Here is a 22,660-nt window from a genome sequence, read left to right on the forward strand (position 1 = left end):
CATGGGCAAAGTGACAGTGTTTGCATCTTTGTCGGTTTTCCCATCATTTTATACATCGGGTTTGTCAAGGAAAAGATTGTCACATTGTTCATGTGAGGGATCAATAACTCATGTATCACATATGATACGTTTAGGGTTATAGGGTTAAGAATGTATATCGTCAGGGACTCTTCAGAAAAAGGTTTACTGATGTTGTAAATTGTAAGTGAGTGTTTTTTGCAACCAGTGGATTCGCCCCCTGGTGGCGATTCAATATATTTTCCTTTCCTGACTGACTTCACTGTGGAAACCAGATCAGCTGAACTTGGAATCAAACCCCAACACATCTATCACTGAACATCCACAGGTTTGGTCAACTGTTTCAACTGTCATCCTTTCACTATCCCACTTTTTAGTGGTTTTCAACAACAGCGCGTGTGTTTACGCTGAAATAAAAGAAAAACAATGTGATTTATGAATTCAAGAACTTTCTGAATCCAGTGAAGAATATAATGTGAGACAACAGAACGACAGGGGGAGGAGAGCATAATAATAAATAAAAAAACAGAGTTTCTTCTTTGCATTCAGAAATACTAAAAAAAAAAAAAAAAAGCCGATTAGTTGAATACATCTCGCCAGCTTTAATGTGGAACATAATTTTCTTCTTCAATAAAGCTTTTCCTGAGACGCTTACTCCACAAGCAGAACATGTCTAATTAGTTTAGCACCAACAGCCTCTAAAAGTCAAGATGGATGTTGTTGGGTAAACACAAAAACAAACCAATTCCTGTCATTTTAATTGTTTTCTAAATATAATAGTTGATGATATATTTGCCTAATTATGACCCTACAATGTCTTTTTTCTTCCTCTTCTTCAGTGGGATTTTATGTTTATCCAGACGGAGCAAAAAATTACGAGTTGTTTTCGTTCATTTAATTTGAGCGGTTCATTTAGTCCACGCGCAGACATTCTAAATTAAAATAAAGCATACACACTTTTTTTTCTACTGTGAAATTATACAAGTAAGAAAAAAAAAACAAGTCGTGCACAAACGTCACAGTTTGGTCAGGCAGAGTAAAAATAGTGGGATGATTTCTGCTTTGTCTCCGGTCTCTCAGTGAGTTGTGAATGATATAGAGAGTGTTTCGGAGGAGGGAGAAAGCTGTTCTACCATCAGCTGCCAAGCTCTGTTGTCAGCTTAATCAGAGAGGTCGGTTCTGCCTGTTAGGATTCAGCCAACCTCCTCCTTCATCAATGACTTCATGTATTTCTGCTGATTCTCTGCCCTTGAACAGTATGTGTTCATGGTCTCTGTTCATGGTCCATGTTTTTGAACACAGACACATTCTGTGTGAAGCCGAGCATGGACTCCACAGTCAAACTGAGACAGAAAACAACGACACCTGTTGACAATGACAACGTCATCAGAAAAACTACCGTTCAAAAGTGTGGGGTCACCTATACAATTTTGTGTTTTCCATTAAAAGTCACACTTTTATTCATCAAAGGAGTTGCAAAATGAATAGAAAATATAGTCAAGACATTGACAAGATTAGAAATAATGATTTTTAACATCATTGCACAAGGGTTTTCTAATCATCAATAGTCTTCTAACACAATTAGCAAACACAATGTACCATTAGAACAGTGGAAATAGGCCTCTATACACCTATGTACATATTACATTAAAAACCAGACGTTTGCAGCTAGAATAGTCGTTTACCACATTAACAATGTATAGAGTGTATTTATGATTCATTTAATGTTATATTCATTGAAGAAAAGTGCTTTTCATTCAAAAATAAAGACATTTCTAAGTGACCCCAAACTTTTACGTGGTCGTGTATGTGTAACTGAGGACGTGGAAAGGTAGGAATAAGGGTTTGACTTGACATGCTTTGGACACAACAACAAAAACTCAAAAACATCCCAACATGACTCAATACAGCACCTTCATGGTTTATTTTTATTGTAGTGTTATTGTTATGTATTAATGTTATTTTAAAGGGAAATTTATATTTTTTAACTTAATTACTGCCCTAAAATCCATACGTCAGCACTGATTGAATGATTGTTGGTATATTTATGACTTATTTTATTTTTTTATCACTCATCTTCTATCCCTTTATCCTCCACAGGTCGCCAGTCCAGCACAGGGACACACCAACAGTCAATTTGGAGTGTCCAATTTCCCTAATCCCCAAATTTTTAGACTTAGACTTTATTGATCCCTTGGGGCTATGACTCCCTTAGGGAACTTAGATTTCCAGCAGTGTACAGTGGTGAGGACATGGAGCAGCAATATAATGTAATAAAATAACAATAAAATAAACAGTACACTCTTAGACACAAAACATACAAATATAGATAGAATAAAATAACACAAAACTAGAAAAGCACTCAGGGAGTGCAGACCTCCACCAAGGCAGCTCAGTGCCTACAAAATACGCCCTACCAGCATGCAGCGTCTACAGGTCACGGCCAAAATGTAATCACGTGTTCTTGGGCCCATTGCGGACATTACCCGAAAATTTCACTTTTTGACTTTCCGAGTTATGTTGCTAACAGACAAACAGACGCCGGCGAAAACATATACCTCCTTGGCGGAGGTCAATAAGGTAAGATAAATAAATAAGATTTTGGGCTGTGGGAGGAAACCGGAGAACCTGCAGAAAACACACGCATGTAAAACTCCACTTTCTCACTTAAGGCCACATTATACTTCTCCGACTGCGTAATGCGTTATCCGACTGCGTCACCACGGAGACGCCTCGAGCCTTTATACTCCTGCGTCCTGGTGACGGACACGCTCTGCAATTTCCCGCCCGATCAGTAGGGGTCGCTGCGCAAGGTTGTTGTGCTTCTGGCTACAGTGAGCAATGGCGTCCGAGAAAGAAAGAGAGAGAAAGACTGTTGTTGTTGAAACAGTGGCCGTTTCTCACTTTTCTGTGTCACTGAACGCAGTTTTAAGATAATTTGAGGCGAGAAATTGACCATTTAGAGTCTAAACATGTGCTGTGTGTGTTAAGATATGACGTATTTATAGTTTGGCAGCGGCGTGGGATCAGCTCCGCCTCTGTGGACGCTCGGTGCCACTGTGAGCCGGCACAAGCATCGTTAGCTCGGCCTGTCCTGAGGACCAATGACAGCTCTTGCCGTCTCCGTTGTCCCTTGACGGAGTGACGGACACTTAAAAAATATTTCGTGCAATCGGAGACGACGCAGAGACTCTACAACAGGTTCTGCGTCGACGCAGAGGGTTCTGCGTAGGTTATGCTGAGGACTTTACGCAGAAGTATAAATTGGGCTATACTCACTCATCTTCTACTCCTCATGTGAAGGTTAAAGTGGAACCAAAAGGCGTGGGTACACCCTGGACAGGTCGTCAGCACCTTAATTCCGTTGTATATTCTTAAAGGACAATAAAGTATCTATCTATCTCACTAAAGTGGAGATGCAGAGCTATGTAAAGTGGGACCAAATTTCCCCCTAAGCAGACGTGAGAACAAAGCCAAATTCCCCGTGCAACATCGCGATATCTGCAGCTATAGTTAGACCTGCAGACCTACAGGGTCACAGCGAGAGGTCACACATGCCCTCACAAACTGTCCAGTCAGGAACCAGGAAGGGGGGGCGCAGAGTGTCTGTGACTCCCCGACTCTTATTTTAAGAGGTTCTTCCACAAATAGGTTGCTCCCAACGGTGACAAATAATTGGTGTGATGTCTCGGGGCAACAAGCATGAGGAACAGGCTGCATTTTAATGCCAAGTCCTCCACAGGAAGAACCAGTTATTCAAGCCACGAGGAACGTTCTCTGGACTCTGTGTGTTTGGGAAAATGCATGATATTGGAATCAAGCTGAGAGAGTAAGTTTCATATGTCACCTTCAGTGACCTTGGAGGAAGGAAAGGTGTTTTTTACATGGAATACACAGGTTTTACATACACTCTTAGAAATAAAAGTAGAACCGTATAAGGTTCTTCAGCTTGTCCTCATAGGAGAACCCCTTTTGGCTCTTTTTATAAAGGTTCCACCAAGAAACCCTTCAAAAACCCTTATTCAGGAAAGGGGTTTTAAATGGTTCTCTGGATTAAAATGGTTCTTACTGGAACCATTAGTGTTACCAAGAACCCTTTGGGAAAGGATTTTTCAGAAGCAAATGGTTCCAGGTAGAACCTCAACCCTTGTAGAGGAACCCTTTTATTAATTATTATTATTATTATTATTTAATCTATAAGAGTGTACTCATTGTATGTAAAAAAAAAATATATTTAGTAGCTTTCTAAAACAAGGTTCTGTCATAACAATTGAAAACATTGGAAAATATTGGTGTGAGAGAAAGATTCCAAAACACAGAAACAAGGATCTGTACTTATAGCCAATATTTAACTGTTCATACTGTACATATACACACACACACATGTATATATATACACATATATATATATATATAGGATTATTTTTTTTTATAAAAAATAGCAATGCAAAGGACTCGGAGACTAACGAATTCCGAGAAATTTTACCCATTGACTAATACTATATGTGCTAAGGAAACTGCATGGTATTAAAATCAAGCTTATAGAGTAAGTTTCATATGTTACCAATGGTCACCATGGTGGAAGGAAATGTGTTGTTTTTTACATGAAATACATGAGTTTTACATAATATATTTCCACTTTACTATGTAAAATATTTACAACAGCGTTTTAGTAGCTTTTTAAAACAAGGATCTACTATCCCAGTTCAAAACATTGGAACCCTAACTTTAAATATACACATACCTGTCATACTATCTGTTTTATCTTTATAAAATGCATGGATTTGTTTAATGTTGTTGTATCAACACTAGCTGGAAATTCCCTGGGAAGCTGCAGTAAAGACTTATCACATGACAGGAGAAGAAACAGAGAAACTGTATCACCTATTACATCACAGCACATATTATTGTACAATTTACAGTGCGGGAGAATACGTTTGATTGTATCCTTGTCTCCTTTTTCTTCTCCCGTACAGTATAACAAGCTAAAAAAAAACAAAAAAAAAAAACAGCTGAAGACTGAACAAGGATCCGTTGAAAACATTTGCAAAGCTCTTAAGGAATAGTTTTAATGAATTTCTGAAATTCAGGAAATGATCCATTTGCCCTGATGCACTTTGACAGTGAGCTGACTTTAGTCTCAAAAACAAAAAGTAATTTTGAACATCAGTTTACACTGTATTTTTCATTCACAGGACAAAACTGTAAATTTCAGTGACAGTAAAAACATGTTAATTTTACAGTAATGGCAACCCAGCTGCCAGTTCTTTACTGTTTTTTTTACAGGAACATTTCTTACAGTGTATATTGGTTGCACCTTTATCACGGTCATTGTATCACCTATTACATGACATCACATATTATTGTACCTTTATTTATTTTATTGTACATATTATTGTACCTTTAAGGTGTACAATTTACAGCGCGGGAGAATACGTTTGATTTTATCCATTTCTCCTTTTTCTTCACCCGTACAGTATAACAAGCTAAAAAAAAACAAACAGCTGAAGACAGAAACGGTGAATCCAGATCACAGTGTTGCAACATCACACCGCTATCATTACACAGGCGTCAAAAGAAAGAAGAAAAAAAGACATCCTGCACAGCTGACAAGAGGATGTCAGGTGGGCGAGTGGCATCTCGTCATGCAATCTGTGTACAGTAATCAATGACCACTCAGTGGTGGAGGGGAGAGAGAGAGAGACATAGAGAGACATAGAGAGAGAGAGTGGGCATGTCAAATAAAAGCAGTGGAGGAGAAAAACGGAGCAAGGAGAGAATACAGTGAATTTGATGGTGGTGGTGACGAGGGAGGGGATAGAGGATGTGCACAAGAGTGCAACTGTTGTGAGAATATAGTGAGATTTAAGTTATGTGAGCTACTGCTTTGACGAGAGACACACAAAAGGACGTCCTCTTCTCTGTATAATCTCTTCAGATTAAAACAACAGGCACTTTTTAACCTAATAATCATCTTTTGTGACGACTGAAGCACTTCATGTGCAGCTTTATGTGTTTTTCATTTGACATTGCTCACTCTGGGGATCATTTAGCGTAAATGTGTGTGCCGTTAGGGCCACATGGTAAAAAAAATAATAATTTAGTATAAAAATAAACTAAATTAAATAAAAACTACAATGAACAAAGCAAAACTAACTCAAACTAAACTGAATTGTAGATAAATTCAGTTTTACTTTTGATTTACCTGCAGGAGTTAAAGGCGCCATATGTAAGAATGTGGCCAAAAACTGTTACTACACTCAAATTCAAAATACAGAGGTCTTTTAGGTATGTGCTTGGCAGCTGAGACTCTACTGATTACAATGATTGGTATACGTCGCTAGGTGGCGCCACATGCCAAAACATGATTTCAAAACATAAACATGATTTACAGTCTGCAAAATATTTTTTTAATGCAAATATTTAGTCTGTACTGTTGTTGTTGGTGAGTTCAGTTTGTTATATGAACATTATTCCTGAGTCTCTGTGACATATTAGGAGGATTTTATCATTTATTACATAATGCACCTTTAAAGGTTAAACAATGAAATTAAAGGATTTGATCGTCCATATTTGGTGTCACACATTCTTTCATCCTTTTGAAAAACTAAGACTAAAACTAAATAGAAACTAAAGGGAAACTAGTCAATTCCTCAAAAATAAAAACTAAACTAAAACTACTTAATCACAGTAAGCCAAGCCTGGCAGCGTTCAGGCAGGACTGCAGATGGTTTTTTGTAAAAGCTCGCTCTGTCATCGACTGCCTACATTCATATGAGGACGGAGAAAATAGACGAAGCCCTGAGACAAAGTGCTTTCAGAATAGCTGAGTTCCATTTCTAGCAGTTCAGAGGCGATCAATCGAGAGAGAAAAAACACCGATTTTGAATCCATGAGACTGAGCCAGGCATGATTCATGAATTGTGCATGTAAACGAGTAAATCACGGGTGTGTATAGACAACAGTGCTGCTTTTATAAAAGATTAACAATGCAAGGAGACTGGAAACAAATAGCAAGCGATTGCAACTATCGACTAATGGTATTGTCTGCTGTGATGTGCAGCAGATTAATGAACATGTGCTGAGTGAGTTCAAGCAGAAAACTCCATCATCCAGAGCGTGGACACATGGTTAAAGGGCTGTTCTGTTCTGTGTGTGTCTATCTCCTCTCAATCATGAAGGTTTTATACATTCTATTATTCTAATACAATAACGTTAGGATTCTAACTGTACAACACACCCACTTTGATCGCCTCCTCCGTCATTCAGAATCAACACGAGCAGGTCATTTAGATCCACGTTCGTTCCATCAATCATGTGACAAAACAACAGCCTCGCAACAAAACAAGGCAATTCATCACAAAGCGGGTCATGAATCATAATTTAGGTATTGTAATTTAAAAAAAAAAAATAATAATAATAATGAGGCTGAAGTTCATTATTTTCAGGGCAAAGGGGTCAATTTGTGAAGTCTCCCCTGTGAGAATGTGGATATAATCTGCCAGCTCTTCAAATATCACCAGGAAACAAATCCTGCAGCCGCAAACTGCATTCTACCACAAGTGATTCTTACAGGAGAGAACACTCTCGTCTAGATTTATTAAATATCAACCCGACAGACAACTACAGCCATATTGATATGGTTTAGTTAGTGACCAGTTGTCTCCTCTTAGTCACTGGTATTGGATCACACTCTTGCCTTTGTGTGACTCACAGTTTTAACACTGTAATACAATAAATAGACTTATTAGCTCATATTTAAACCCACTGCTTAGTAACTGAAACCAAGAACCCACAGTTGCTCTATGAGGATTGATATATATACACATATATATACATATATATATATGTATGTGTGTATATATATATATAGAGAGAGAGAGAGAGAGAGAGAGAGAGAGAGAGAGAGAGAGAGAGAGAGAGAGAGAGAGAGTGCTGACTCATTCAACAAAAAAAGTCCTGGAAGGGAATGAGGATTTTCATCTTAACATATTTTTTTTTTTAAGGGCCCAAGTGCTAAATGCTTCAAATTCACCTGATTTCCTTTCCTAACCTGTAAGGTTAGAAATCACCAGTCAACACATTCAGCCTGATTTTTTATTTTACTTTATATTGTGGAAGGTTTAAAATATGTTCTATTTTAAAGGCGACTGCAAAAAAAAAGGCTGAATCCACAGTTATGACTTTACTCACAGTGCTTTTGTGCCATCTGTTGGATGTAGAGGGAACTGCAGCAGTGTGTCATCAGCAGGGACATTCTGAGAATCAACAAAAAAATATTGTGTTAGAATTGTTTTCTTCTATATTTCAATCATCCAATCATCAGCAGCAACTTTTAATGATATCTATTTAAAAAAAGAAATGTTCATTAGGCATTGACTAATAAAGGATTATCTTATCAATAATATGTTCTCTATAATAGCGTGTTGGTTGAACACATCCATATTTAATCTGCAAGATCATGCTATGATGTATTTCATGTTGTTTGACCTCTAACTATCAACTGATAGTTATATTTTAAAAACATCTTATATATTTTATTCTTCTTTAGCACAGTACATTCTTATGTTTTATATGTGACGTCTATTCCTGCTGTAACATAACCATTTCCTGGTCTGTGATCAATAAATCAAATATCTACTTTACTCCTGTGATGGAACCATTGCTATGTTACATTACGTTTTCAGTGTTTTAATCAGTTGGCAGTGAAAAATGTTAATAATTATCGATAAAATACATCTTTACAACACCTGCACAATCGGTGTACCCATTAATATTCTATATAAGTATAAGTTTGTTTAATATAAATAACTGTAAACAAAAAAACTGTGTCCCTTTCATTAATAATTTCTATATGATTATTTATTTTAGAACAATTATTTTCATCATATATACTGTACTATCCTTGTACCACTTTTACATTATATTATTTATTCTGTTACTGCCTATGCACTTCAGGTGAGACGCAATCAATTTAATCTAATATAATCAAGTCAAGTCAACTATATTTCTAAAAACAACCAAGGTTTGACCAAAGAGCTTTACAGAGGCACAAAATAATTCAAACAGTAAAATCGTAACATAATACAATTATAAAAATAACCTTTTTTTTATTGAAAATGTATGATTTAATTGAATATTCCTGTATTTGACTCTTCATGTGTTGATTATTTGGGGGGGCGGGGCCATATATGGGCGGGAATATCTATGCAGAGGGGCGTGGTCTTGAGGAGGTCAAAGTTGAACGCATTTTGTCTTTTGTGCTAAGCAGAAGAGTGGAGTCCGATCGAACCGCGGCGTCGCTTCCCTCTTCCCCGGATCCTTTTAAAACTCCCTCCCGAACCTCTCCCCTTCCACCCTTGCCACCCTACCCACCCCCTGAACACTCTTCAAGGGACGGTTCTGGTAAGACTCCATAGATACACCTTTGTTTTTTTACCCCCTCTCTCCCAGGATGAAGGACAGCGGTAACTCCTGTGTACCTCAGCGCGCTTCGTAGGCCGCGGGGCCCGGCTATTCACTGGAGCGCGCGATGCTAATGCTAAGCATAGGGTGGAAAATTACTGAACTGTATTTAGCTTCATGGTCAACCGAGGGTTAGCGGCTCCTTCGCTGTGTTTCGCGTGTGTTTTATTAACGTGTTTACGAAATAGTACAGCAGATAAGTTATTGGGGAATGTTACAGTGCTAGCTAGCTTAGCCTTTATCGCTAACTTGCGTGACTGACTGTGTTGCTCTTTCCAAAATAGAACAGTGTTTGTGTTGTTAACGTGGTTCACAGTCTTCAGTAGCCTCTGTCGACTCACACGCGGCATAAAGTTATTATTACACAATTACTCCTTGTGTATCTTAAATTAAAACCCCAAATTGGTATGTCGCCACAGCTATTTAGTGCCAGGAAATAGGCATGGTAACATGGGGACAGTGGGTCATTGTGCTAACGTGAGTTAGTGGACTCGGGCCAGTCTAATGTGAATTACTGGACTGAAGTGGTTTGCTTTTATTATTATTTAACCACACGTTAAGTCAACATGGTGTTTACTGCCTGCGTTAGCTGTAGCTCTGTACTAAATGGTAGGTTCCAGTTTCTCCATTTGTCTCTAATGCTCACGTTTTCCACTGTTACAGACTTTCAGCAAGTGACTAAAGACTCGCTTCGTTGGCCAGTTTAGTGTCTGGATATAGCTGCAGCAATGGACTCAACTCTTGTTGAAGGAGGACTTAATGTCACCCTGACCATCAGGCTACTGATGCACGGGAAGGTGAGTGTGACTGCACACACTGTTCTCCTTTTAAACATTCATAATCACCGTCATCTTTAGCTACATTCGTGCTCATCGGTTCATTAGAATGAGTGTTGTTCGAATAAATACACATCTGCGCCTACGCCTGTATACCTGTAATTGCACATACACACACATGTATTTGCTGCTACTGTATATACAGGAAGTAGAGTCTGTACTTGTAGCTGAAGAATGTACAGGCTTGCATTTCCAACATGGGTGTGTAGGCTCGGCCACAATAGCCGTGCCAGCTATGAAACTAGCATTTCATCATACCAGCAAGACACAATTTAGTCCAACAATAGTAGTAATGAAGAATACACACTCATATTTGCCAATATATCTCTTATCCCCTAAACTTAACCCGTTTGGCACCAGACCACGGTGCATTGTTTCCAAAGGTCTCTGTCGGTCTGTGTGTGACAACTTCAAACTTCTTTGTTTTCTTGGTTTATAAATGTTGTTGTAAGACAGACGGCAGGTGTGTGCGTTTAAATGTAAACAGAGCAGCGTGGATGTACCCTAAATAAAAACACACTAACATTATCGCATTTATTGTTTTAACATGTATGTTTGTTCTCCCCCTCAGGAAGTTGGAAGCATCATCGGAAAGGTTAGTTTTTGTTTACTAGTAGAGTGATGCTATCCACTTTTTGTCTGTTGGCATATTTTGTAAATATTGTGCACATGTGCTTGACTTTTACAGAAAGGAGAATCAGTGAAGAAGATGAGAGAAGAGGTAAGATTGTTTTTTAAGTGTGATTTATTCTAGAAAAGAGATGTGCATAAATTTAGTTGGACTGACTCGGAGGGGTGTCACATGATGACACTGACTAATTTGTTGCTTCCTCTATGGATTTATTGTCTGAGCAGAGTGGTGCTCGCATCAACATCTCAGAGGGGAACTGTCCGGAGAGGATTATAACCCTTGCAGGACCCACCACCTCCATTTTCAAAGCCTTCTCAATGATCATTGAGAAACTGGAAGAGGTAAGACCAAAACAGCCCTAATACTCATTTAAACTCCTAGAAAAAAACTGTCTCTTTTTTGTGAAATGACCATGGTGGCTTTGCATAACTTTGACTAAATTAAATGAGGGCCAGAACATGCAACTACATGTACAGCATTCACACACTGCACTTTCGGACATAGACTCCTGTGTATTAAACAGCACTAGCTGCATGACTTCTGATTACCTCTGTTTATCGTAAAGGTGATGATGATTATAATAATGATACATTTTATTTAAAAGTACCTTTCTGTCACTCACGGTCACTTTTCAATTAAAAGAAAACATGCACATAGTTAAAAGCGGACACCCATTCAATGTACACAGACAGTAAAGTTAAAAAGATATATTCAGTTGTTCTGGTAAAAACAACGCAATTACAAACCAAAAGCAAGTTTTTAAAAAAGTGGGTTTTGAGTGAGGTTTTGAACTGAAGGGAGATTGATGATGTTCAGGGTGTCATGTGGGAGAGAGTTCCAGAGTTTGGGAGCAGAGTGGCTGAAGGCCCTGCTCCCCATGGATGATGCCATGTATGCGAAACCACATTGGTGCACTACTGCATATGACAGCGAGAACTTCAAGTATGAAAACCGAGTACGGAAGGAGATATTTGTTTTCTCTTGTAAACAAATGCTGTAGTTTTTTCCCAACGTTTTGTGTGTATTGTGGAGACGGGCATTTGATTACATTTTCTTAACTGATTGTCAGGAAAATTGACGAGTTATCGATTAATCATTCATATTTTGTATGAAAAAGCACTATTTACAGACTATATTGAAAATACAAAAAGCACAGCGTGTTTTGCTCGACAAGGTCTTTTATAACTCTCGTGGCAGTAAAACCGGATCTGTTCAATACTGAAGATATGCGCTGCTGTGCTCTAAAGCAGCGGAGCCTGCAGCGAGAAGCCGGTGCTCTTTAACTCGTTTTTTTCCCAAACAGACCGTAGTTAGAGAGTGTTGGAGAGAACACAATGTTGTTCTCCAGGGCTGAAGAAGTAGGTTGACTCACTTTGCTTCAGGTTCAATGATCCAGTTAACTCCACATGGCAGGTAAACACATGCACGGTCACCTCTTGCCTTCTCATGCATAACCCAAACAATTCTTCCGGTACAGTTATACTCAATTTTTGCCGTCGCTCACACTGATGTCATCACGCACCTTCAGGTGTCTTAAAGGAATACACTTTTAACTCTCAGCTAACGCTTGTGAAGCTATTGGTTTATTTAAGATTTGTGTACTGGGCCACAGTTATTAGTACATTTCTATCTGTTCATATGTTTTAAAGAAATAGGAACGAAATTTTTTAGTTTCATTTCATTCCTATCTTTTGGAAATAGGACGTTGCCTTGCACAAAAGAACGACCCCAGTTTTTTCCACAGAATGATACGTACCGCTTGTTACCACAATTCCACGTTGCTTTTCTGTATCGCAGTCAGGAATTGTCTGATTCTAAATGTCAAGGTATCGTTATCTGTGGTGCAAAAAGTAGATCAGTGCAGCACGAGCTAAAACTTACAGCAAATGCACAAGCACATTGGTTTGCTACTGTATATGACGGCTAAAACTTCCACAGAGAAACCCTAATGAAACAGAGTAAGGAAGGAGAATTTTGTTTTCATTAGTTATTTTTACTAGATTGTATTGTGTGTATTGTCTCAGATGGTTCAGAGCTGCTCTTTGCCATTTACTTTGCGTTTTTTTGACGAGGTTTCAACAGCTCCCATGGTTCCACACTGCTTCTAGACATTGAAAATTAGGTTTTCTCTTATTGTTTTGATTGAGAGGTCCCTCTTGGGAAATGTTACTGCAGTACAGTGGCATGTGTTGGAGCAGTAGGACTTTTCAATGTCCCATACGATGCAAAATCAACCTTTTAATCATTTAAATCCTTATATTTGCTACTATGGAGGCACCACCAGTCGCCAAAGTGTGAAAAAAGATGACTCGTGTTTGTGGTCCTCCTCAGTCTATGTACAGGAGATGAAACACACGATGTTGACTTCTGTGCTCCTTGGGACGTAACGAGACGCTACGTTCCTGGAATTGTTGTTTCGCGGAGCTCCGCTTTGTCCGTGAAACACAGAGAAGTGCTGGCGAGGACAACAATATAAAAAAAAAAAAGGGAAGTCTGCGGAGTCTGTGAAAAGTTCTATTCTTGGCTCCATAGTGCAGCACAGAGTCCTACACAAACTTCCAGCCTCGGAGGCTTTATTTGTCCAATGGATACATGTCATATATGACTGCAATGTGCCTGCTAAGGCCTGCAAATGATCACTTTTCCAAATGCTAACTGCTGTTAGTTCCCAGAAACCTCTGTGGCTGATGTCATTTCCCATCCCTTAAGTTTCGTTTTACCTCGTTCTGAACAGGGCTGTTTTGGCTGCTATGGTGCTTCATCCTTAAGGTATTTTGACCAAATCATGTCAAAGACATGTTCATTAGGACACCAGGGAACTAGGTTCACTTGGAGAAATAGGGTATAATATGGGACCTTTAAATGTTCTCATCTACGTTTTTTTTTTTCTTGTAGGACATCAGCAACTCAATGACTAACAGTACGGCCACCAGCAAACCGCCAGTTACCATGCGCCTCGTCGTGCCTGCCAGCCAGTGTGGCTCACTCATTGGCAAGGGTGGCTGCAAGATCAAGGAAATCCGAGAGGTTTGTTGGCACATTTCTCTCCCCTGTTTTGTAAAAGTTTTACACACGACTCACCCCCTGATGTGTCCTGATTCTTGTTGGCTTTTGTTTCTACAGTCAGCGGGAGCTCAGGTACAAGTAGCAGGGGACATGTTGCCCAACTCAACAGAGCGTGCCATTACCGTTGCAGGGACCCCACAGTCCATTATCGAGTGTGTCAAGCAGATCTGTGTCGTCATGCTCGAGGTACACTCGCCATATATATTGTGCTATTATGAATTTATCATGACACTCATGGATAGACTTAATGAATTTCTTATTGTAGTGTTGCTATTGCCTTGATAGTCAGTCGTGAATGTTTCTTTTTCTTCTTTTTTTTTTTAGTCCCCACCAAAGGGAGTAACCATCCCGTACAGACCCAAACCCTCAGGCTCTCCTGTCATCTTTGCAGGTGGTCAGGTAAATGACAACAATCTATTGTTTCATTATCTAGAAGTGTCACTGGTATTGTCTGGCCACTAGAGCTGCAACTAAAGCCCAATTTATACTCCTGCGTAAAGTGCTCTACATTGATTACGGAGAGCCCTCTCCGTCGTCTCCAGCTTCATGTAATATATTCTTATATACCCTCACGGCGTCAAGGGACAACGGAGAAGGCAATGGCCTTCTCCATTGAGAAGGCAATGGCTGTGGTTGGTCCTCAGCCATTGCTGAAGCACAACAGTGACCCCTACAGATCGGGCGAGAAATTGCAGTGCGTATCCGGCACCCCGATGGAGAAGTATGAGGGCTTGAGGGATCGACGTGGTTATGCAGTTGGATAACACATTACGCAGTTGTAGAAGTATAATGTGGCCTGACGATTTATTTTTGTAATCGTTTAATCTGTCGATTATTTTCTCGATTAATCGTTTGGTCCATAAAATGTTGAAACGTTGATCAGTGTTTGTCAAACCTTGAAATGACAATGTTTTCGAATGTCTTGTTTTGTCCACAAACAAAATGATTCAGCTTGAATGATTTTTTTGTTACGTGGAGCAAAGAAACAAAGAAAATATTCACATTTAAGTAGCTAAAACAATCATGAAAAAAGCCTCAGACGGATTAATCGATTATCAAAATAGTTGACGATTCATTGTTTCAGCTCTACTGGCTACACAGTGTCCACTTTTAAGGTTCTTTATCTGGCAATGATGTGATGTTTCCGCTTTGTCCTGAAGCTGTTCTGGTCAGAGGAATTAAATTATAGATGTGCATTGTTCTGGCCACTGCTGTGCTGTCTCCACCATGTCTGGTTGTGTTTTTGTAGCCGGTGAACTGATGGATATTAGAGTTCAGTGTGTGTGACACCGTCTTAAGTGCTGTTCTCTCCTTGCAGGCATACGCTGTCCAAGGACAGCACGCCATTCCACAGCCTGATGTAAGTGAAGGGCCCTCTGTAAGTGATTCAATATATTTGTAACTTCGGTCCTGGGAAGCCATGCCACCCTCTTGTCATCTCTCCGATTCCTTTTTTTCCCAACCACCTTTTCTTGATAGAAGCATCCATTTTTATAAATAAATAATCAACATTTATATTCCCCCCTAAATACACTGTAGGCTAAATCATGGCCCCCTCATGTTTCATTTCACATTTTCCTCTCATCATCATCATCATCATAACAACTATTTAAAAAAGGGAAATTTTCTGCTTTTGATGAGTAAAAATAACTTTCCTCACCTGTTTTTTCCTCCCTCTCTTTAATTGTTTCCACAGCTCACCAAACTTCACCAGCTGGCCATGCAGCAGAGCCCCTTCCCCATTGCACATAGCAACCAGGGCTTCCAGGGTAAGTAAACGAGGGATTTTGATTGCTGTAGATTTGTACCCTTCAAACGACAAACATTTAATAGTTTTAGCCAATTAATCTGCTCTGATACATTATATAAATATATAAATATATAAATATATTTAAAAGCTGCTTTTGCTGAAAATATCTGTATATGTGATTTTCTTTTGCTAAATAGTGCTGGGCGCGAGATTAACGAACAACGCGCTTCCATGACGACTGACCGGGAAAAGGCACGTGTGACGTCATGTTTATGTGCCGCGACACCGGAGTCCAGGCACCGTTTACAAGTTAGCTGCGTTAGCTCCGTTGGCTACTTTTAGCGCCGTTTAGCGCGCCGACAGTCGAACTGGAGCGGTCTGTTTATTAAACGAAAAGAGCAGTGCTACAAATACACAGCGTACCTGTGTACTGCGTATGTGTGCCTCTGTTTTTAAAGTTTAGCGTTACTTTCGAGACTCATTTTAACAATCCCTAGTCACGCGAACATGACGTCACATGCGTCTTTTTCCGGTCAGTCGTCCTGGAAACGCGTTGACATTTGTCAACGTTGGTGCCGTGAAAGCGCCCAGCACTAATAAACAACTGTATGAAGACCCTGACACTGCAATATAAATGGAGATCCCAGCACCAGTCTTCAAAATAACTTCAGAAAAAAACCACTTAAAAATATCAAAGCATGTTCTTCTATTAGCCTTAAACAGTCCACTATTGGTCGACCTCTGGCTATTTTCAGCTTAGTCAAGTTTAATGTGGTTTCTCTGTGGTTCTGCAGCTGGGATGGATGCCTCTGCACAAACGGACTCTCACGAGCTGACCATTCCAAACGATGTAAGTTGTTAAGGCCAAATGTTTTGTCCCCCTTTTTGGGATCGAAGGAGCTGATGTTTTCTCCTCGTTTCAGCTCATCGGTTGCATTATCGGCCGCCAGGGCGCAAAGATCAACGAGATCCGTCAGATGTCAGGCGCTCAGATCAAGATCGCCAACCCTGTCGAGGGCTCAACTGACAGACAGGTCACCATCACTGGCTCCCACGCCAGCATCAGCCTGGCTGAGTACCTGATCAATGCTCGGTAAGAAAGTCTGCAGGCTACTCTGATACGTCCATCCCATATCATGTGGACATATTACTCTGATGTCTAAAAGTTTTAGTTTTTCCCTAAAACTAATCGAGTTATGACTTTTTAAATCCAAATACAATCAGCTTCACTGCCTTCGTAATCTTCTGCAAAACTACGTCGGCCGTCATTTATTATTACTCAGAAGCTCAACACCTTTGCATACTAAAATGTATTTTATAATATTGTGTCGTGTCTTTAGCGTTTTAGTAAAAGAAGGAAAAATACAGGAAGTTCTAATTCCTCCAATTATGATGGCAGACCAGAGCTTGACTTGTTTGCGTATTCTTCTTCTTAACTCCATGCATTGTCATACGTTTTTCTTTACATTATTTTTTTAATTGAAGGCATTTATTTTTATTGCTTTAAAAAAATGTATTTGCACAAAGTATTTTTTAACTCAACAGAAACCACAGCTCTTCACACACTCTCTCAGATTAGCGTCTTTTCCCACGCCATCCCGTCACTGTCCAAACGTTACATTTGCAGTGTTTTTAAAAACGAAACGTTGACGTGGAACTCTCTTTTCTGTTTGTGCTCGTCAGGCTTTCTTCTGAAGCTACTGGACTCGCAGCCAACTGACATGGAGGATCATCATCATCAGCACCTAACGTAACCCCTTCCCCTACTTTTTACCAAGAGGTCCCTTATTGAACTTAATGCAAAAACCAAGTACTATAAACTCAGTTTTCTCCTCTGCTTTGGTTAGACACCTAATGAGTTGTAATTACACCATCATCATGGTATTGGTATTTTATTTATTTATTGTTTTTAAAATTCCCTTTGCATATAGTTTTTTAAAGGACTTCCTTCCGTTGTATTTTTTCTTTTCCTCCTTTTTATTTTGTTGTATATCTGTATGAATCTTTTTTTTCTTGATATAGGTAAAAAAAACGTTTTAGAAAAATCTGAAAAAGGCATAAATGTTTTTTTCTTATGTCAGATTTTTCTTAGAAAATGTAAAAATGAAGAAAAAAAAAATAACATTATAGATGGACTGTTCTTTCCCTTCCTTTTTAAATATCTATTTATTTTTATTTAATACACACGGCTCCTTGTAAGAGTAGAATGTGTTGATATTTGCCACCTTCAGTTTGAAACTGTAAGCTCTGTGTGATAAATAAACAGGTTTCAGTTGGTGTAAATGATCCCGGGTTGATGATGCGGTCGGAAGGAAAATGTAATCCCTCTCCATGTGTGAGGGTGCGCAAAGGAGAATTTTAAGCTACACTATGTCTCACCTCTAATTTTTTTTGTAGATGAATTGTTTTTTTTGTGTCATTCCTGTTTCCATCGGTTTTTATTTCCTGATCAGGACTTTTTGAGCATTATTGTATATTGGATTCTGATAATTGCGGGTGGGCCTCTGTGACTATAGGAGCGGGCCTGAGTGAGAGGAAAATATTTTCATTTCCCTGAAATTACGAAGACCATAGTGGCGACGATGAAGATAATAACATTGAAATGTTTGTTTTAAATAGAGAAAATATTTTTTTTAACTGCAGGGCTGGGGAATGCTGCAAGGGGCAACAAAAAAACTACAAGACATATTGGTCTTTATAAGTATATTATGCTGAGGTATTAAATTATGACTAACTAGAAGGAAAAAAATTATAGAATTAACACTAGTTTCCTGCTATCCTTTTTGCCTGGGTCAGATTTTATTTTTTATTATTCTTTGCAGGATGAAGAAACTCACGTTTTTGTGCACGTTTTCAAACTATTGTAGATCGGGGTGCAATTAAATTGTTGAAATGAAATGCAGAAATAAAAAAAAAAAAAGAGATGTGAAATGCTTAACGGGTTGTTGGTCGTTATTTTGGCAGTTATTTATTCGCTTGTTGTCGGTATCTGGATCTAAAGCTCACATAGAGTGGTCCTATGGCACATTATATATTAGTTATGGAGGTCTACTTACATACATTAACTTGTTTTTATGCTCAAAAACCTCATAGTTGCTGTAAATGAGCCGATAGAAATCTCTCCTCACTGAAGCTCTCATCAGCTGCGCTGTTACAGACTGAAATCTCACCCCCAGAAGACAGACTGTGTTGTGATTGGCCAGCAAACGAGAGCTTCTCAACTCTCTTGTGATTGGCCAATACCTGGAAGTGACGTAATTTGCACACCAGCTCTCAGAAGCACAGCTCCCTCCTCTGGAACGGTGGATGCACTGCTACTCATTATCAACACATTATTTTAACAGTGTTTAAAAATAGCTTCTTCACGACTCCTCGCCGCAGTCCCTTTGACGACCTTTGACCCAGAGTCAGACCCAGAGTCAGAAGACTGTCGCTCGTGAAACACCTCCACAACGGACGTTCTGCTATTCAGGAGAAATGCTGTTTACGTAACCAGATTACAATGCAACGCAGTGTTCTCAGCAGTGGCTGAACTGTTTGTTTCGAACCTTCAGGCTACATAAACGAGGTGATACACACCTAAAAAAACAGCGTTATCTGGAACATCTGTTCTATGGGAGCTTTAAAGGATGGATGTGCTAACCCAGGGCCTCACGGTTGGTGTAGTTGTTAGCGGCTTCCATGATATTAGGGTGTTTGCATAAGTCTTGGAAGTCTTTGAGTGTGAAAAATGGAAACCTTTTTTATGTAAAAGTCTTGGGGAAATAGTTGAGCTCATAGTAGAATTGTAGAATCTGCACAAAGCATTGATATCCAATAAAAGCTCACTTTTCATGTTCAACTGTAAGTCACTTGGGGTGGGAATTGTCAGATTAGTAAAGTAAATGAGTGCATTTTATTTACTTCACAGGGCAATGTAAGTAAAATACTGACGGGGTAAAATCACAATAAAAGAAAAGTCCTTTTTACTGCTTTTTAAAAACGTCAGCAGTGTCGAGGCAGTGAAGGCAAAAGCGAATCGCGTCTCGAAAAGGTTCTATGTGACCTCAAGTGACTGTATTTGAAGGGTATTTTTGTGAAATCATACTGTATATTGTGATATACTCGCACAACAGCTCGAGTGGGAATGAGCACTTGGCACCATCTAGTGGACTGAAATATCTATAGATTTTTTTTTTATGTTAATCCACAAAAACTGTTAAATGTTACTAATTTATTTATTTATTTTTTAAATCAATCATTGGTGTCTCGATAAATGACCGTGCAAAAATATCACAATATTTCACTATCGGAAATAACCATCTCACTTATTTAAATATTGTTTTAATAAGTGAGATAAAATGATAAGATAAAGAGAAATTCAGTTTAGGATGTGAGGGTTCATGTGAGGAATTCATGCTTTTATTGTGTGATTTACGTATGTTTTTGGCAGTAAAACAGTTTACTGAAGAAAGTCGTCACAGCAAGTATAAAACAACATAAAGTCGAGGTATTTTTCTCTTCTGTTTCGAAAAAGTCTGCAAGTTTTATTTGATATATCGTGACTTTGAAAAATGAAAATAACTTTGTTCTCCTTTTATACAGAATGCACTTTAGGCAGGAGCCTCCATCTTGTATATGTTATATATACACAGATGATCCATTTCCTGCCCAGAGATTCAGTCCTGGTGAGAATTCAAACATCTGTTAAACTGCTCTGGTTTTGTTGTTGTTGCACATTTACTCATTAGATTTCGCTTCACTGATTCCTAGATGAAATGTGCTTCTCTCATTATGATTCACTCTCGCACTGATGCGGTGTTTTTTAAGGTGGAGATAAAAATGTATTAATTCATGTAATAATTAGGGCTGTCAAAATTAACGCGTTAACGCAGGATGTTAATTTTTAACGCATTAACGCACTTTCTCACTTTCATCGCGCTACGGGTAGACGTGCAGTTTATGAACAGGCAAGGCTGCGGACAACTGCTTAGGACCCCACGTCTCCTCACGTTAACCTGTGTGAAGCTGAAGGAAAATGAAGAGGAATTATCAATCAGGAAGTTAGAAGAGGAAGAAAGAAAGAAAGACACACAGTTGTAAGTGACGCTACTGATGCAGATAATGATATAATCATAACATTAACAGTCACTGTCTAACTAACGGGGACACAGACAGCAGCTAACATTAGCGTCAGAATGCTAGCTGATGCTAACGCTAACTAGTAGCAGCAGGTGCTTCAAAGTGCTGATGAGGAATTTCCTGCTGTGAGTTTAGTAAGAAAACTATTTAACTTCTATACTTTATATTTTGTTTATAATGTGAGTTATTTACAGTGCAATGTATAGGTTTTTTATTTAATTTTATTTATTTAATTTATTTATATTGTCTTATAATGTGGTTTTTTTTACAATGAAATGTTTATTTTTTACTAAGTTTGTATAGGTTTTTACAAGTTATTTACAGTATTTTATTGTTCTTTACATTTATATTTTCACATAATTTATTTATCTCTCTGTTCCTACAACAATATAAGGAGAAATTTCTTTTTTGGCATATTTACAAATGGTAATTAATCGTGATTATTGGTGATTAATCCACACTACCCTGTGATTAATCTGATTAAAAATGTTAATCTTTTGACAGCCCTAGTAATAATGTAATAATCTCACGTGTCTGGGCTTTCTTTTGAGGACAATACTTTATACACAGACCCTGTAATTGTGAAGATATACTATTTATATACTTGTTTTGAGTAAGTCATTTCAGACAGGAAGCAGAAAAAATAGGCCTCACATGGAAGAGGTTAAGTAATTCCCGAAGTTTAAACAAACTGGCCACCCAAAAATGTGTCTTAACTGGACTAAAGAACCACTGAACTATTTACAAACTCATTTATTTGAACTGTCTGGCATGAAAGCACACATAAATAATAACACTGGTCAACACCAAATTTTTAGCTGATTTAGGATCATTTTGATTTGCCGTTTTGCTCAATCAGGTCAACTTTCTGAAGCTACATCACATGTACGGGTATTTTCACGTCATGTGATGCAAAAATTATTTTATATCTCTTGCAATAAACAAATTCTAAAGATTTTGCATGTGCCAACTTACATGACCAATTGTTTTTTTTACAAATGGATGAAATGGCTTCGACGAGAAGATCTTGCAAAAATAAGCCTGACGTATTCTGCTACGTCTGCGGTGAATGCACCGTTGTTCCGCACGGGAATCTAGTCACAAGTTTCAAAAAAATTCACTCGTCTTTGATGACTATTTTGTCGACATATTGTCGTTTCAGAGGAGTTGTTGTACAGAATTATGTAACTTAATTCAACAAAAATAAGTCTTGTAAGGGTCAAATCAATTTTTCAAAACAAGCTCTACCAAACAGTTGACTTGTCATTTTATGGTAAAGGTAGAGAAGCTAATGTAGATAACATTAGGGAGAAAAAAGGGTTAGTGTTGTTAAAATGATTACTTTAATTTACTGATCAAGAAATTGCACTTAATGTGACTTCTCTGAATAATGTACTTTTATTATGAACAGACGTCTCAACCGTTTGATAGAGGACTTTATCTGATATAGTGTAGGGTCTAATTTAAATAATATATATATTGATTGTCGATTGATTGTTATTTTTTCCTTTACTTTTTTCTTGGTGCGTTCCTTAAAGGGTTAAACTTGGTGACCAGGATAAAACTCGGGATAAATGCAATCAATTTAGTCAGAAGGTCAGATTTTTCAAAATCAAATTAGCACAAAAACCTGATTGAAATAAGAAATGACACCAGATGGAGTTTGGACATGCTTAAAGTCAATTAAAATAGTCATTTATTTCTCATTCAGCTGTCGTGTGTGTGTGTGTGTGTGTGTGTGTGTGTGTGTGTGTGTGTGTGTGTGTGTGTGTG

At 38.5% G+C, this 22,660-nt stretch overlaps 1 protein-coding gene across 2 annotated transcripts; it reads left to right on the forward strand.

The window, feature by feature from the left end:
• Positions 1 to 9,285: 9,285 nt before the first annotated feature.
• LOC310931818 (poly(rC)-binding protein 2-like) lies at positions 9,286 to 18,672 on the forward strand. 2 transcript variants are annotated; one of them, XM_083895052.1, is made up of 13 exons: positions 9,286 to 9,423; positions 10,147 to 10,280; positions 10,891 to 10,914; positions 11,008 to 11,040; positions 11,175 to 11,291; positions 13,846 to 13,977; positions 14,074 to 14,202; positions 14,341 to 14,415; positions 15,335 to 15,394; positions 15,713 to 15,785; positions 16,561 to 16,616; positions 16,690 to 16,859; positions 17,450 to 18,672. In XM_083895052.1, exons 2-13 carry the CDS (start codon positions 10,212 to 10,214, stop codon positions 17,484 to 17,486), a joined length of 975 nt encoding a protein of 324 aa, XP_083751178.1. In that variant the 5' UTR covers positions 9,286 to 9,423; positions 10,147 to 10,211; the 3' UTR covers positions 17,487 to 18,672. The 2 variants fall into 2 exon arrangements, with proteins under 2 accessions (XP_083751178.1, XP_083751179.1); XM_083895053.1 differs by having other exon boundaries at positions 15,335 to 15,376.
• The last annotated feature ends 3,988 nt before the right edge of the window (positions 18,673 to 22,660 follow it).

Source organism: Microchirus variegatus (genome assembly GCF_963457635.1).
Source record: "Microchirus variegatus genome assembly, chromosome: 9".
In the NCBI taxonomy this organism is placed as follows: Eukaryota; Metazoa; Chordata; class Actinopteri; order Pleuronectiformes; family Soleidae; genus Microchirus; species Microchirus variegatus.

Coding starts and splice junctions, on each gene's coding strand:
- LOC310931818 (XM_083895052.1), top strand. CDS start 10,212: ATGGACTCAACTCTTGTTGAAGGAGGACTTAATGTCACCCTGACCATC. Junction 14,203..14,340: donor TCTGTGTCGTCATGCTCGAG/GTACACTCGCCA, acceptor TTTTTTTTTTAG/TCCCCACCAAAGGGAGTAAC. Junction 16,617..16,689: donor AGCTGACCATTCCAAACGAT/GTAAGTTGTTAA, acceptor TCCTCGTTTCAG/CTCATCGGTTGCATTATCGG.